General features: G+C 35.5%; 1 protein-coding gene across 4 annotated transcripts in view; it reads left to right on the top strand.

Moving 5' to 3' along the window:
• Positions 1-14954, top strand: part of FAM126B (family with sequence similarity 126 member B) — a 74601-nt gene extending 59647 nt beyond the window's left edge. For 3 of the 4 annotated variants that reach the window (XM_027873610.1, XM_027873611.1, XM_027873612.1), the window contains 3 exons: positions 1534-1693; positions 2553-2720; positions 6952-14954. In XM_027873610.1, the coding sequence (XP_027729411.1) occupies positions 1534-1693; positions 2553-2720; positions 6952-7550 (927 nt within the window). In that variant the 3' untranslated portion in view covers positions 7551-14954. The remainder of the gene's footprint in view (positions 1-1533; positions 1694-2552; positions 2721-6951) is intronic. The other variant, XM_027873613.1, reaches the window with a different exon arrangement.
• Positions 14955-17628: the final 2674 nt, after the last annotated feature.

Raw genomic sequence — 17628 nt, forward strand, 5'->3', positions numbered from 1 at the left:
AAGGTATGGATACAGGAAATGAAATGTCACGTGTGAAAAGTAATGTCTGAGGTGGAATGTTAGGTTGGGGCCAGGTTGTGAAGAGCCAGGAGTAGCTTATATTTGATCCTATAAACAAAAGAGGACACTGTAATATCTTACTGAGTAGGGGTGTGACATAGTTGGAGCTTTGCTTAAGGAAAATCACTTTGGTAGCTGCGTGAAAGAAGGATTCAAGTCAGGAGACAAACTGAAGTCCATTGCTGTAGTCCCCAGATTTGGGTGTTGAGGACTTGAACAAAGGTAGTGGTTGTGTCAGTAGTGAAAAGGGTATGGTGTGAGATACTGTGGTGGTAGAAATGGCGACGTTTGGCACCTGACTCAGTATGTGGAGTGAAGGAGAGTAAGGACTCTGAGATTACACTGAGGTTGCAAACCTAAGAGACTAGAATGTGATAGGTGTTCATGACTTTAACAGAAATAAATATGTGAGATAGCTCGTTAGATTTAAGGGAAAAGGTAATGAAATCTGTTTTGAGTTTTGAGATGTTAGTGGGGCATCCTATTTGAAATGTCCAGTGGGCAGCTTGATGATGCCTGACTAGAGTTCAGGAGTATAAAACCTGTGGCAGAATTTGGAACTCCTCTGCGTAGAAATGGTAAATAAATCTCTGGAGACTGCTGAGGTCATCAAGTGAGAATGTAGAGAGGACAAGGGCTCAAGACAGAATCTTTACAGTACATCAGCAAGTAGGGGGTATGATATAGATGGAGACTAAAAGGGAACAGTCAGGTAAAAGAAGATGAACCAGCTATAATAATAATAATAATAATAATAATAATAGAGAATAAAAGAGAATAATGTGTAAAACAAACAACAGACTTCAAAGAAGCCAAACTCACTTGTCCATTTTCTAGTTAAATAGCAAATTATTTTCTCCAGTAAATTCTATTCTGTGTGTTTTGAGGTAATCTAAAATTTGCCCTAATCTTTCCACTGCTTTTGAAACTTGTTCACTTAACCACAGCCTCTATTAGGATGTTTGGATATTTTTAGTATGTTGGAATGGCAGTCAGAATTTTTAAGCTATTGTGAAGACTACTCATTAATAGAACTAACTTTACCCCTTACTCCTGAGCATTGGCTGTGAAGGTAAGCTTTGAGAGAGTGACAGGACCGATGTTGTCTCAACCTCCAACAGCCTGTCAGGCAAAATGTTTTAGAGTACCCACATGAGCAGTGTAGCCAGTGCTTGTTCAGAGATCTTATTGTCAGACTTAGGCTTAATTCTCAGTTTCACTTGTTTTTATTTCTATTATAGGAATGAGGAGAAAACAAACAAAAAAGATCAATCCCTGAAATTTGGGAATGAAAATGTGTGCTTTATTGGTCCTAGTCATGTCAGTTTTGCCAGGCTTTGTATTAATAGTAGATCTTGATCGTTTTACAATTTGACATTCTACTTCTTGACAATTGTGACGTGTCATATAAGGATTAGTATAATAATAGATTCAGTGCTTTTGAATTTATTTATCATTCTACTCTTGTTATAGGTTGCTAATGCCATGAAGAATTCATTGCCATTTGATGCCCCTGATTCTTCACAGGAAGGTCAGAAAGTACTTAAAGTAGAGGTCACACCCACAGTGCCAAGGATTTCTCGGACTGCAATCACAACTGCTTCAATTCGTCGTCATAGATGGAGGCGAGAAGGTGAGGGTAGCAGGCAGTCAGTAATTCCATTATTGTGAATAGATTGTTGCTCTATTATTAATAAAATTCATATTACTACTATATGGTGTTAACATATATTGTACAATTAATCCAAAAAAAGTTTGGATAGATACTTTTAGTGATAGAAATATGATTTAAAATGTCCATTGCTCTTTTAATAGTTTTCTTTAGATTTTCCTTATGAATGATGTTCTTCAGAAAATATTTCAAATAAGATGAAATGTAAAATAATTCGTGTACAGAAAGGCAAGGTATTAAAACTTTCATCTTTGGTTATTAAAATACTCAGTAACAACAAAGTAGGGGAGAGGTTTTCATTAAATATGCTTATTGTCATTGAGAAATTTCAGTTTGTGCATGTGTGAGCATTTTAATTAAAAAACAACACAACACAACACAAAGCAAAATTCTGTAACTGGTTGAAACAAAAATATAACCCAAGCAATTTCCCCAGAAGGATTGATTCTGTTTTAGATTGTTATCTTTGATTTTACTGTGAGCTTCTTGTATATTTTTAAGTATTGATTGCAGCAGTGTCTCATGGACATAGTACCTGTATAATCAAGCTGTCTCGGCCTTGTTGTAGGAGCATATTATTGCCATTTTAATGATCTTTTTTCACTTCTCTGTCTTGTTCATTTGCCAGCTCACACATTTTTCATCTGCCTTCTTGCATATGTATGTGCATTGTACACACATATGTAATTGCATATGGTTAGTATTTTTTGTTTTTTTTGATGCCATATCCACAGAAACTTCCTTTATCTGCCTGGGTCAAAATGCTCAGAAAGCTATAGAAGAGCACAAAAGCACTAAAATTTTATATGTTGAATCCCAGATGGCTTTGACTTCTCAAACGAGGCTGACTCGAGTATTCCTGGCTCCCCGATCCAACACGGCTCCACAGACCTAGGGATCAAACGTGTGCAAGAGGGGGAGGTGCTGATGCGCAGGACCCCTGAGCATGGCTCGCCGGAGCCCACCTTGGCAGCAGCCACAACAGAGGGTAGGACAGAGATGAGGAGGCAGAAGTCAGTGAGGCAGTTCCTGGAGAAGGATCCTGGCTCCCTATCCCCAAGCAGAACATCTTTCCATAGTGTGTGTTTCCACTATCCCAGGGTGTATTAGCTTCTCCTTGCAACACACACACTTCCCTTTAATGCCTAGCACCAGGTCAGGTACAACCTTTTGTTATCATGTGTGCTGGCCTGGAGTTTGCATCCCTGTGTGGTTAAAGAACAGCTTGGCATGGCTAATAACAAGGCAAGCAGCTGTCTTCAAGAGGCCTGCAAAGGCTTGGGATGTTTTCATTACTGAGCATGTCTACTTTACCATTAAGGGAAAATGCATCCAATGAACACGAGCCCTGCTTGCCAGTTTAAACTTGTTTAGGTTCCAAAGCTTCAGGCATTGATACTTAAAGAACTTGTGAAGACTGCTATAAAATACAAATGTATCATCTTTGATTGGAAAGGAGAGCCGAGGTGGAGTTGTTTGTCTGACTTGTCTCCTTTCAATGATGCCAAGAACAAATTTACCTCAGCCTAATTGTAGATCTTTATTGGTGTTGATTCACTTTATAACATTTGAATAGATCAAGTTGCTGTGTTTCTAACTACTTTAACTACCAGTTTTCCTCTTCCTGTTCAGTCTCCACTTCTGAAGCAGAGTGCAGTGCTTATTTTAGTGTCTGTAGATGATTTTGTTATGCTAAGTTAGTTTGGATCATGAGCTATATTGGAACTGACCAATCATGTATGCAATGAAATGGGATTTCCAGCTTCTCTTGTTAATTGCTTGTATGTAACTTCTAACAGTGAAGTGAAAATGTATTCTTGGGAGTTACTGTACTAGTAGCAACTTTTATTTAATGTAGTTGTACCTTCACTCTGAGAATGTTCCTGTGGTATTTTCACTGTTACAGATCACTCAACTTCTTACTAATAGGAAAGTATTTACTAGCTATTCTGTATATATTGTTGTCTCCCAGGAATTGTTCCCTGGAAGAAGAGTGCAAATAAACCCAAGAGTTCCTTTCCAGTTTAATGTGTTGCTACTTTGAAAATTGCCTTGATTCATTGATGTACCAAAGCACATTGCCTTTAGAATATGTCATTTAAGTTGTAAAGGTCAGTTAATTTCCAGTATATTTTAGGAGGACTCCTGCTCCTTGGTGCATCAGAAATTTGAGCATGCTCAGTAAGAATCTGAAACTACTTTTAACTCCCTAGCCATTTGGCCAAATTGGCCTTCTTTTTTCTCAGTGTTGCATGTGCATGACCTGAAAGATCTGGAGACATTGTTGCTACTTTTCTAGACCCAAATTAAATGGTTGTGAAAGATGCAGCCTTCCCATTCTAGAAGTTTTACATAATTTGACATGATTCCCTGGAGCCAGCTTTATCTTGCATAAACAAGAGAAAATGAGCCTACAAATAAATATCAAATATACTAATTGCTTAAAGGGGACAAAAACCTGCTTTTTACCACTCTTGAATAAAAGGAGGGTTTGGTGAGCCTATTTGGCTTTCTCTACAAATTGCCATTTTTATAGTGAGTTTTACTGCCTTGCCAATTAGAAAGGTATTAATGTAGAAAGTTTGGGATTAGGAAATTGAAGCTTTTCTTTAATTAAGCAAAAGTCAAGACATCCTGAAAAAGGACCAGAAGTATTACATAGCTAATTTAGTATTTCCTATAATTGTTAATAATTAAATTTTTTTGGATGTAGCTAGGAAAAGGATGCTAAGTCCTTAAATATATAGTAGGTTTAAAATAAAAAATAGAGGCATACATAAGTAAGAGAAGGAAATGCAATATAATCAGTCATCAGTATTCCTTTTTTTAGATTCTTTGCCCTGCTCTATGTTGTTAGTATCTTATAACTTAAGGAAGGGAGAAAAAACACAGACCCACCCACATCCTTTGCTTCTTTATTCAGTGCTCTTTGGGGAAACTTTTTGGGCATGACACTGAAATTGTATTTTAAATATTTGAATTGTATTGATTATATGTTGAAAAGGAGAGAGAGAGGGTGACAGGTAGGTCAAATTTAAGAATTTTACTTGGCAATCTGAAGATACTATCTGTAACTTTTGAAGGAATTCTTAAAATCATCAGTAAAGCAAGAGTTAATACCTTGAGTGAATCTGAAAGTCTTCTGCAGTACTGCTTCACTACACTGAAACAACATTTCTGGGTATTTGAGATCCATTGATTCCTTTTTGCATGCACTACCTTTCTACCATCTTAAGCTTTAATATTGCTGACCTGCTTGAGCATCTAATCTGCATGTAGCAATAATCCAAAGCAAGCTCCAAGTGTCTTAGTTTCCTCTCTTGATTAAGTGGATACTTCTAATGTTATTTTGTTCCCTTGTCACTCTTTATATTGCTAAAACATGTTTACTCAGCACTTAAAAGTATTTTCTATGGACATTTTGCTTTTTTCTTAAAAGATTTTAAGTATTTATAATATGATGTAATGTGTATTTATAGAGTTTGGCATTCTTATTCTAGTGCACATTATGTGCTATCCTTTTGAAGAAAGAGGTTGAGAGAGGAAGTAGCTGCAGCTATTTTTCCAAATTCACTCTCATATAGAAGGCTTTGCATGATGACCAAAGAAAAGTTAGTTGCCAGATAAAACAAGGTGTTTCTGTTTTTAAGAGTAGCTTGATTATTAAATTTTTCCCAGCACCTTTGAAAAATCAGGCATTTCTTTTGTTTTCAGCTTTTTTTTTTTTAGGCAATGTATTAAAGAAAAGACTTTAATCATCTATCATAATATGTTTCACATAACCCTTTGTATAAAATCATCTTGGCTAATACTGTTTTGTAAATATAAAGATATTTGCTTTTCAAAGGTTCAGGTTAAATTTTCTTGGGGTATGGGGAAATGTATCAAAAATAACTTCTTAATGAAATAGCAAAACATTCAGCACTTTAAAAAAAAAAAAAAAAGAGGCTCATATATAGTAATACCCTAGCTTTTAGAAAGAGCCTTTTAGGGATTTGTCTTTGGTGTAATGACTTTTACAAGAATAGTGATTATACTTCTAAAAAAGGAATTGAGTTGTCTGAAATTCTTCTTTCTCTGTTACCTTTTCAGTCCCAGAAAGAGGGATTCCGTAGATTGAGTGTCAATTCTGGGATGAAAGTTGATGGAACAGTCATGTTAATAAAATCGCTTCTAAAAATATGAAACATACTTTTTGCTTCATGACTTAAAGTTCAAGATTTTTCTTTTTCATGTGTATTGATGTTTAGGTTCTCATGTAAGAGAGCACAGAAACTTGCTACTGGATTCATTAATTGAATAGTATATAGCTATGGAGAGTTTTAGGAGCTGTCCTAAGAAGTAAAACTAATTGAGAGGATTGTGAAATTTTCTGTTTGTAAGTAAAAGGCTAGCTAGCCCTTATGTTAAAGGTTCACCTCTGTCGCTACTTCTATGTACTCTTGGATTATAGACTATGTATAACATTTTACATAGAAGAAGCATTTAAAATTGAAACAATAAGGGGCAGCTAGGTGGTGCAGTGGATAGAGCACCAGCCCTGAAGTCAGGAGGGCCTGAGTTCAAATCCGGCCTCAGACCAAACACTTGATACGTACTAGCTGTGTGACCTTGGGCAAGTCACTTAACCCCGACTGCCTCACTATAAAAAAAAAAAATGAAACAGTAAGTGAAAAAAGCTTCCTTGTAATTTAGTAGAATTGGATCTTTTTCAGGTGGCAGATATACTAGCAATTTCAGATACAACAGTTTCAGAAAGGTTTTCATTATGTTTGAGCTTTTTGCAAAACAATGCAAAAAATCTTAAGACTACTGACTTTTCATTAGGTAATGGCTAAAGGCAAGGTTATCTTAAACTGAAGGTTTATGTGCTGAATTGTATTGTGTCAACAATTTCTACTACAAGAAAGTTGTATGAAGCCTAAATTGACTTGTGGTATCCAGTTCTTGACTTTATTTTTAATAAGAGGCAGTTGACATATCTTCAAAAGGATATTAATGAAATATCCATGCACTAGAGTAATTCAGAACAACAGGATACTAGCCTATTGGAAATCAATGTGGAGTAGGATATTTATCAGGAGTATTGTTTGACAAGGTCATTATCAGTGTACAACAAACTTAGAACTTCCCAACAGATGAAGTCTGTTGTGATGCTAATCATAACTGCTACTGCATTTAACTTGGCTTGTGCTCAGTCTCTCTGATTTGTTTTTTAGGTGCTGAGGGTGTAAATGGAGAGGAGTCTATGAACCTGAATGATGCAGATGAAGGATTTTCATCAGGGGCCTCCCTCAGCAGTCAGCCAGTTGGGACCAAACCATCATCCTCCTCTCAGAGGGGAAGCTTAAGGAAAGTAGCAAGTGGGCGTTCAGCCAAGGATAAAGAAACAGCTTCTGCCACTAAATCCAGCGAGAGCCCTCGAGAGTCAGTAGCTCGTAAGCAGTACATACACCAACCACCTGACCTTAGTGTAGATTCCATTGAGTTGACACCGATGAAGAAACACCTGAGCCTACCTGCTGGCCAGGTGGTGCCAAAAGCTAATAACTTGAGTTTGATCCGGACAGCCAGTGCTTCCTCAAGTAAATCATTTGACTATGTGAATGGCAGTCAAGCCAGTACAAGCATTGGGGTTGGCATTGAAGGAGTTACTAATTTAGCAGGTAGCAATGCCAATCGATTTTCAACTATCAGTCTACAGGAAGACCGGCTAGGTCAAACTGGGGAAGGTAAAGATCTCCTCAGCCCGGGAGCCCCCCTAACTAAGCAGTCTCGCTCCCCAAGCTTCAATATGCAGCTGATATCACAGGTGTAGTTTTGAAAGTTCCGCTTCTTTCTCTTTCTGCTTATCTTTCATTGTGCAAGAAGAAACTTCATCCCACAGTCTGAAACTACTGACCATTGTAATCAGATTTTATTTGGTTTAGGTATCATCATACTGTATTTTGTACTGAAACAGCAATAAGATTTTCTTTCCCTTCCTATTCTTCCTCTCTTCGCCCCCCACCCCACCCCAAATGTGTTTGTGAAGCAGTATAAAATGTATGCCTTTTTCATGCCTTTCTTTCTCCTTGGGTGATGTGCAATCCATCGTAGGCTGATCGGTCCCATTTCAACACTGTGAGACTGCAGAGACAATGGAGGAAATGGTGTATGTGATCCCTATGAAATGATTCTTTGGCTTTGTTAAGAAATAGAAACGGGTTCTCTCAATGTACAGAACTATGAAAACTACTGGATCATATGTTTTGTTTTGTTTTGTTTTTTTTTCTCAAAACCAGGAGTGCCTCAGAGATTCTGCTATGACTTTGAACTTCTCTGAGTTTGTGCAATCTTTTGTTTCTTTGTTTTTCTTTTCTTTGTTTCTTTTTAAATAAGTATGGGAAAAGGAGATCGGAGGAAAGAGATCAGCCCTGCTCCTGCCAGGCTGCTGCACTTTTTTCATTAAAATGAGGGTAGCTCTTTTCCCCAGCTCTTTTACTCTGAAAAGTTAAACATTTAGTCACTGAAACATTCAAACCAAGTTTTGGTCTTCTCCATTGCAGAGAAGGCTCTAAGTTTATGTGTAGCTGGTAATGCACTTTTAATGGCTTTCTAGCCATATTTAACATAATGTCTTCCCTCTTTCCCACCAGGACATATAGGGTTATTCTGTCAGTAGGTTAAAGTTTGAAACAATAAACAAGTCCAAGAATCCAGATAGGGTATCCTGTTTCCTAGACATGATGAATTGTTCTTATTTATAAGTTGTTAACTGATTTCAAACAAGTGCATCTTCAAGTAAACAGAGGAATTTCTCAAGTCATATTCAGTGATACCAGATTATTAGTGAAGCCCTCTCAGCTGCTTTCCAGGTGTGCCTAAATTCAGTCAGATATTTTGGATTAAGAAATATACAGTCCTGACAGATTATATATTTCATGGAGGTACATCAGGAACAGAAAATTTGCTTGGGGGAATCACTGAAGCTTCAGTGTGACACATTTTTATAAAACAATTTCCCACCAGGGGATATTGAAATAATGAAATGTTTTCTGCTAAAAGGACCGTACTGCCTTTTCATCAGTCTACTGCAGTTTGTGAATATGTTTTAACATTGATTTGAAAGTGGTTTCCTCATCCTTGAGAAAATTTTGGAATCATGTCAATGAGCTAGATGGTAAATGTATGTATGACTAACTTTTGGAAATTGTATAAGAGGCTACAAAAATGTATCATTCTGAATATCGGTTCTCATTTTATTGAAGAATCATTTTAGAGATTACATAGCCTCCCTGAGTCTTTTGGCTCTGATAATTAAAATAGAAGGGAGTATGCTGCCTTTAGAAAATAAACACACACACACACACACACACACACACACACACACACACACACACTACTGTCTTGGAATTATATAAGTTATCTTCCTATAAAACAGATCAGAGCTAATGTTGCTCAATTTTTTTTAGGCACTTTTCATTGATACTGTGGAAAAAATGTTTTGAGGAATTTGTTGAAAATAGATTTTTCTCTTAAAATTTAAAAAAGCTGTAAGAATAATTCTAGAAATTGAAATTATATTGGAATTTGATAAATATAAGCACCAGGAAGGGCTCCTAGTTCTTCCATTTTTTTATAAAAAGAATCCTTTAATTTTGATGGAAAAGGATTTTCTTTTAAATAGTTACTTGAACAATTGGATTCTTATTTCAAGATAATGATTCTGTAATGTTTTCAGTTCATATTCAGATTGGCAAGTTAGAACCAAAAACAGTTATACCATTGCCAAAGCCCAGCGGTAATACAGAGATTTTATATATACACATCTGTATATGTACATACGTAGATGTATATATATAATATGTGTATGTACAGATATAAATAAATATCTCATATTTTAGTTAGTCATAACTTTTAAAAAAATTGTCCATAAAAATACCAGAGAAATATAGAGAAGTGAAAAACATCCGAAATAAATGAGAAGGCAGAATTTTGATCGTATTAAAATTTCATGTGTGAAAGGAGGGGGGAGCACTTGTAAATTACTGGAAGTGGTGAGTGACTTCTGCAGAGACATTTAGTTTCTTAAGAGAGCAAAAGGTTTGTCTTTTGTAAAATTCAGTAATTCCACAAGCATTTATTGAGTACCTTCGAGCACAAAATTACCAAGTATAAACAGGAGTGTAAAATGATAAATAGTACAAAACTCCAAAGCCCCTTTTTTTCTTGCTCAAAATCCAAGATATATAATATATATACATATATATGTAATATATATATGGTTTTGAAAAAAATTATGAATACTTTGGGGATATACATCTATCTATGTACACTCAAGTGTACACATGCATAGTTATTATACCCATTGGAAAGTCATACTCTTGAAGAACAGTTGTTTTCATTATGTCCTTTTATTTACTACAATTTGACTCTACTTTTGAAACATTTCATTGAATTGAAACTAGGCATTCCAGTTGTTAACAGCAAATTTTTTTTTTTATAAAGTGGCATTATCGTTGAATTGTCTGTTCAGGAAAATGCCTTATGACTTCTAGTACAGGTTTTTGGATGATCATTTGGATTATTTGTTGGCACTTTTTTTCTTGAAGTAGTGCCTTTTTGTATATACAATTGTCGATCTATAAGCATTTGGAAATCTCTATTCATGCATTTTTATTGTATAATAAATTCATTCTAGACAAGCTATTCACAATTTCCGTAAAGTGTCTTACAGATCACTACAAGAAACCTACCCTTAAATGTGTCACTAAAATCTGAATTGAGCCAATCTATGGTAAAGCTATTAAGGAATGAAATGCCAGTTTTCTATAATAAAGTAGATTTTCATTGATGTTGTCCATGTTAGATCAAGATTTGGCAAAGTGCCTGAAGGGAAATGAAATATGTATAGAGTTAGAGCAATTTATTCTAAGGCCATGTTAAAAACAGCTTTATGACACTAAAAAGGAACTTGATGAGAAGCAAAATAAAGTATACAATAAAAAGCTGCCTTTTAGGGGTAAATTATAAAAATTTTTGTTAAGAAGCTCTTTGTTGGTGGCGGGGAGATTTTAACTTGAAGCTTTTGTTTTTACTTAACTTACTCCACTGTACATGTGTATTGTAGAATCATGGAATTTTAGAGCTCAAAAGACCTTGAAGATCATCTAGTCAAGTGCAACCCTCTCTGTCCCTTTATAGTTGGGGAAGCTTAAGTTCAGAGACATAGTGGTTTGCCTAATGTCACACAGCTGATGTAAGCTAGGACTAAACCTAGGTCTCCTGTCTCTTAGGCCGCTTCTTCCTACTATACTAGGCACTTCCCATCCTTTTACAGTACATGTGGTATACAGCATCAAGCACCCTGATCCCTTCAGCTCCTTTACGCTATTATGTGGTACAACATTTAAAGGAAAAGATATATGCAAGCAAAATGTAGATCAAATCATTTTTCCACATGTGGTTGAATACTACGTACACATAAGTGCTGAAAATGTAGGTATCTTTGTACACATAAGGTAGTTTTAAGGCATCATGTCATAATTTCTACCACATTTTACTGAAATGCTTCCATTTTAGATAATTTTTCTGAGGCTTTATTTAAAGATAAAGTAACTCCCACTGAAATGACTTAATCAGTATTTTTGTTATTCAAATTTTACAGAAGTACCAAAATGGCAAATTAATTACATGTCCAATTGAATATTGCAAATAAGAACTAAAGTACTGAACTTTCTGTTCCAGTCCTTTTTTTATGTTTAAGAGATTATACATAATAATACACTATTAATACAGGTTAAATTTCCTGACGTGAATGAAAAGTTATGTTTATTGTAAAGCTTCTGCTTCCTTAATGCAATAGTAAATATTATAACATGAAAAGTCAGTAACTTATTAAATGTCTTGTAGCTGCAGTAGTTTCAGATGCATAAGCTTAACATTTCCAATCTGAATCCTCAAATTCTACTTGTTAGCTTTAAAATTAATCATCTGCTTGATGACATTAGAAAAAGGAGAATGAAAATTTTTCTAAGATGTTTAATTTGCACTATTTTTATGAATATTAGATTGATTGAAGTAGTGTTTTCCTTTCCCCACCATGTGAAGTTTGTATGTGTACTTTGAGTATGTTTAACAGTCCAGTTCCTTCAGCTAATTCTCTCCGTGTTCATTTGTAAATAGAAAAAATTTTAATATAAAAGGATAGTAGCCCACTGCTGACAGTGGCAAATAGGATCATCCCATTTCTGTCCCCAGATATCATAATGTGTATGTTGCTTTGTGTATTTGAAGATCAGTATTCTGTTTCTGAATTTTGTTGGAGGGGAAGAAGTATATTTTGTAAGTCAGAGCTAATGAATGAATCAGGAAATTCCATAAAGGTTTTAGAGCCTTTTTATTTTAAGGTCATGTTAAGCAGTCTATATACAGATTTTTTTTCCATCTTTCAAGATAGCTGATTGTTTTACTGTTTCAGAGTATTAAAAATTCATTTGACAGTGCATTTGTAATAATTAATTTGTGGTTTGCTTTAAAGATATATGTTCCTTAGAAAGAATTATTTTGGAGAACAAATAGAAAGTACTCTTACTTAAACTGTCCCTAGAATTTGTCAGATTACAGGACAGTAAAATTGAGTTAATGATACTAATGAAATCTTAAGTAGTTATTCAAGTTGGTGCAGTTACCTTTGCCAAAATTGTCATATTAATGATAGATTTACATGTAGTTCAAAGAAATGAGTAACAGATAAATGATCATCCCAGGCCACTAGAATTAAAGAGGTTGTCACCTTTCCACTGCCCGCTGTATTTGGGAGTATTCATTTTAAACCAGACCACATGATATTTGGTATGTTTAGCATTTTTATTTTAGAAATATCCTAGCTTCCACAGTACTGTTCCTTAGTTATTTTGGAAATAAATCACAAAACTAACATTGTGGCAGCTTGAAAAGCTGATTCTGTATGAAATCATTGGTAGTTGAAAATGTAATTTTTTTTTTTGCTTCTGAATTTGAAAAATGTATTGATACAGTTTACAGTTATGATGTAAATGAATTCTTGAAGATACACTGCTATGATGTTGAATATGACTTTTATAAAAGAACAATATATAGAAATAATGTAGTGTGGATAATAGCAGTGAGATTGCCTCAAATTTAGTTTATTTTTTAATCAGGAGTTTCAGTTTAGGAGACCCTCTTTAATCATTTTTCCAAAAGAAACTTAATTGGCTACTTCATTCTCTACTAAAAAATGGATTTAAGTCTGGGTTGCAGTGTTTGTAGGTTTTTAGTTCAACGTTGCCTGTGATATCTAGAATAATAAATTCTTTGTCTTCCCTGATTTCATTATTTTACCAAAGAAATTTACAGACCAAATATGATTTTTAAATTATCTGGGATTTGTACCCTTTTTTTTAATCTGGAAAAAATGAAACAGAATAGATTCTTTGCAATATAGATTATCTGTAGATATACTACACTTGGGAGTCTGGGTAGAATTCTTATTAGTTTCCATTCTTTTTCTTTACTTGAAATAAGTTGAATTTTGTCATTATTCTAATGGCAATTTCTATTAATTTTAAGATAACAAAATATATAAAACAGAAAGTATAATTGTGTACATTAAATACATAAAGAATTAGAAATATTTTTCATAAGAAAATCATAAGGAAAAGCCATTTTCAACAAAAGATACTAAATACATTTAAGTTCATGTTATTGCTTAATGAAGACTTTCTCATAGCACATGTAGTGTGACATGTTTCTATGTCTTTTCACCAATTTATGTAGGAGATTAAAGATCCTACAATATGCCAGTATTGAATAAAACAACTTAAAAATCAGTAAGTCATCCTCAGACTGAGAGGTAGAGTAGATGGACCTGAGAGCTGGGGAACAGTGTAACCCTAGGCGCATCACTTAGCTTAGCTTCTCAATGCCCCAGGGATGATAGTTCATCATCATCCTCCAATGAGGTTTCCATGCCTCGTCACTATCAGATCTGGACCAAAAAACACCTTACAACATGTGACATGCCACAAAGAAAAGTTACAGAAATGGACCTCTTTGAATTAGCACACTCAGACATTTCTGCTAGATTTGCTTGCGGCATGTGGGAAATGTAATTGGTAAAATGGGGTAATTTCTTCACCTATAATCTGTATGAGTAATTACTCAGGATGTTTTTTTTCTTTGCAGTTATTTTGGGTTAAGAACTATTAGAGTATTTATGTGTAATGTAAGTTTATTGGGAATATTACTCCTAAATAGGCCATTTTAACTTGTTTTATTAAAAATAAGAAATGTGATTAAAAAAATAAGATGCTCTACTCAATCACTTCTGCATACTGTTTTCCCTTAACAAAAAGATTAGAAAAATGATTAATGTTTTGGTTAGTTTAACCAGACCATTTTGAAATTTATAAATAGATTTGTTTTCTAAACAGTAGGAGGGTATTTTTTTTTTAAGTTTTATTAAGAAAAATATACTGAGAGGTATGCCCCCAATGTGGTCTTTTTAACATTTGTAATAAATTCATATACTTTACGATGAATCTTTTTGATTCTTATCCTTGAAATTATACTGGATTTACATTCAGTTTGACTAGCTAAGAGATACAATCTTTAATGGTTAAAAGATTATTTTCATACTTGTTTCTCATGCTAGTTTGGCTCTTCTGGGCTAAGGTTTCTGAAGGACTTTTATGACTTTGGCATTGTATAGTCTTTGCTGTCATAATAGAAAAGGAAGCAGTAAATAAATCCTTGCTGAGAATATGTTTATTAGATGAAAAGATGTGGACCATGTAAAACAACCCTTATTTTTCACCAGCATTAAATTGGTGGTTGCACTAGGCTGCCCAAGTATTTAAGATTTATTGCTGGTGAAAGTTTAAACAAGATAAGTATATAAAAAATGAGATCTGTACTGTGTGGTGTCCTTTAACCTAGGACCAGTAAAAATCTTCATTCTTTTAGAGCTGAGGGTGACACACCCATTGAAGATCATGTGCATGTAAGCCATTATTTTAATAACTGTCTTACTGATACTGGTTAATGCTATTGACTGTTGTTGAAATGTGAAATATATTTACTGTTGACCTTGTAAATATCTGCCAGAGATGAAAAAATATTTTAAGTCATTGTAAATAAAGATGTAAAAAAATTCATTATCAGTCTGCCAAGCAGAAAAGAATATCTAAAAATGTTAAATAAATATTGTGTTTCTGGATAGCTGTGTACCTTTTTTTTCTAAATAAACCATATTTATGTATGTGGATTGTCTTTTCCAAAATATAAAGGGACTCTAAATATGCTTTTCTTCAGATATTATATAAATTTCAGTGTCGTTGACTTTACTTATTACAGCAACATTTTGATCCTTCACTGTGTCTCCTTCAAGTTTTCTTAATTTCACTGTTATTTATGTATATACTCTAGAACTTTGTCTTAATCCCTCCACTGTAGCCTCTTTACTTCAATCAACAAATGTCTGTTATGTACCAGATGGGTGACATAAAGAGAAAAGTGAAACAGCCCCTGTTCTCAAAGAAGCTTCTGTTTTATTGGGGAGATATACATATATGAGTATATACTGAATAAATACAGGTAAATTTAGGGAATGTAGGACTGTAGCTGTTGGGCAGATCAGGAAAGGCTTTGTGTAGAAAGTAGTGCTTGCACTGAAGAAAATTAATATGCTATGTTATTTAATAATACTATTCTGTGATCTATCCTTATCTTTGTCAGACCCTACTTTTGAAGGACAGGCAGTTTCTGAAGGGCATAAACAAGTAATGTGATGACCTTCAGCGTGTAAGGCATCTGCTCATTAACCAGCTTGGACTAGGCCTTTCCCAAGTGGGACCCTTGCTTCTGTTTTTCCTATAAACAAGCCAGCTTGAGCTCAGCTCTCCACAGGAGACATGTCCTTTGTCCTTGCTTGTCCTTCATCAAAGTTGGGGGTGACCTGGTCTATAAGAGGGAGATCCTGATTGTGGTAGTTTTCTAGTCAAGATTGTTAGAGGCAGCTGGGTCGCAAAGCAACTAGCATTCCTTAAGTATTAGAGAGGGGTGAAATCAGCTAATCTTTTCACTGCAGGATTAGTCCTGTCCAACTGCCCCCTGCCCCCCACCATAAGTAATAGGGAGAAGCTGACAACTATTAACCTACCTCTTTATTAAAATGTCTATCAATTGGGATTACTTTGCCTGTGCCAGGAGAGGTCCAAATGATGTACTGTCTGGCCAGTCAGAAGGAAGACACACCTAGGTTTAAAAAGCCCTGCCTGCCCTCACTCATAGTCTTTTGACACAAATGGAGGCATGTCAGAGATCCCTTTTTTAATGGATTCACATCGTATTAATAAACATCTTGCTCAGACAGCTCACAACACAATGTTGAAAAAGTGAAGTGAAGTGGGAAAAGAGAATTCCAGAACTGGGGAAATGCAGGCCAATGCAAAGGTAATAAGAGAAAATGAAGTGCATGTGAGGAAGACCAGTTTGACTAGACCATGTAGTGTCCAAAAGGGAAATGATGTATGATGAGGATGGAAAGGTAAGTTGGAGCCAGATTGTAAAGTTTTAAAAACCAAGTAGTTTATATTTAATCCTAGAGGCAATAGGAAGTTCCTGGAGTTGACTGAGTAGGAGGAGCATGAGTGGTCAGACCTTCATTTAAGGAAAATCACTTTAACGACTTTGTTGAAAACAGTTTAAGTTGAGAGATGGGGGTCAGAAGCCATATGGCAACGGGTTGAAATGTGAGTGGAAGGAGAGAAGTTGAAGCAATGCCTGTAGACCCTTTTATAGAAGTTTGGCTGAGAAAGGAAGGAGAAATAATAGGGCAGTAGCTTGAGGGGATAGTAGAGGATCAAAGGTTTTTTTCAAGACTTGGCACACTTGAAAATAGAAAATGAGTCAACATATTGAAGGATGTGTACATTTATAACTACAAGGTAATTTTTGGAGGGAGGACCCCAGTGGTGTGGCAATCAAGAAATACCAGGCAGAAAATGTGCTTCTGCTGTGCTATGCTTAGCAAGGCCAGGCTTAGGGAGAATGTATTACGCTGGGTTAATAAGCATTAAAGGACTTAGGATGTGTCAGGCACTGTGCCATGCACCAGGTATACAAAGAAAAGCAAAAATAGTTCTCACCCTCAAAGAAATAGGTAAAAGAGCCACTGGAGCTAATTAGTGAGGTCATGAGATGATTAAACCTACATTTTCAAAAAATGGCAGTCTAATATAAGATGGATTGGTTTGGAAAGAGACTGGACAGTGAGACAGTCAACAAGCATTAAGTGCTTATGTCCCCAGCACTGGGCTAAGTGCTAAAAATATGAGAGTCTCTCCCTTCTAGAGGCTTACGTTCTGATAGGGAAGACAATACATAAAAGGAAACTGAAAGGGGAAAGTAAGGGAGGTAGTAGGTACTTTGCTTGGGCACCCTCTTTAAATGGAAATTCTAGAAGGAGCCCTTCACTTTGCATTTGAAAGGAGCCACTCAGGAGCAGAGGGTTCCAGGGCTGAAGTGATTTAGGATGAAGATGTTTCTGTGGGGCATGATGGAGGAATCGAGAGGAGTGCTCCGTAATGGGACGAGTTAGGAAGCAGAGCCCATGTGAGGAACAGAGAAAACGCCAGTTTGGCTGTATTTCAGAGGGGGAAGGAGTAATCAGTGAAAAGTGGAAAGATAGGGGGTTGGAGGCAGGTTGTGAACTCTTCAAAAAAGAAACAAGTTTATTACGTTCTAGGCTAGAGACAATAGGAAGCCACCTATTAAGTAGAGGAATCACAGAACTACACTTAAGGAAAATGACTTTGGCTGCACTGTATAGGATGGACTAGAATGGTGAGATCTGAGACGTGAGACGAAATAGGAGACTTGAAATAATTTAG

The sequence above is a fragment of the Vombatus ursinus genome, unplaced genomic scaffold (assembly GCF_900497805.2).
Source record: "Vombatus ursinus unplaced genomic scaffold, bare-nosed wombat genome assembly UNPS02014802.1, whole genome shotgun sequence".
In the NCBI taxonomy this organism is placed as follows: domain Eukaryota; kingdom Metazoa; phylum Chordata; class Mammalia; order Diprotodontia; family Vombatidae; genus Vombatus; species Vombatus ursinus.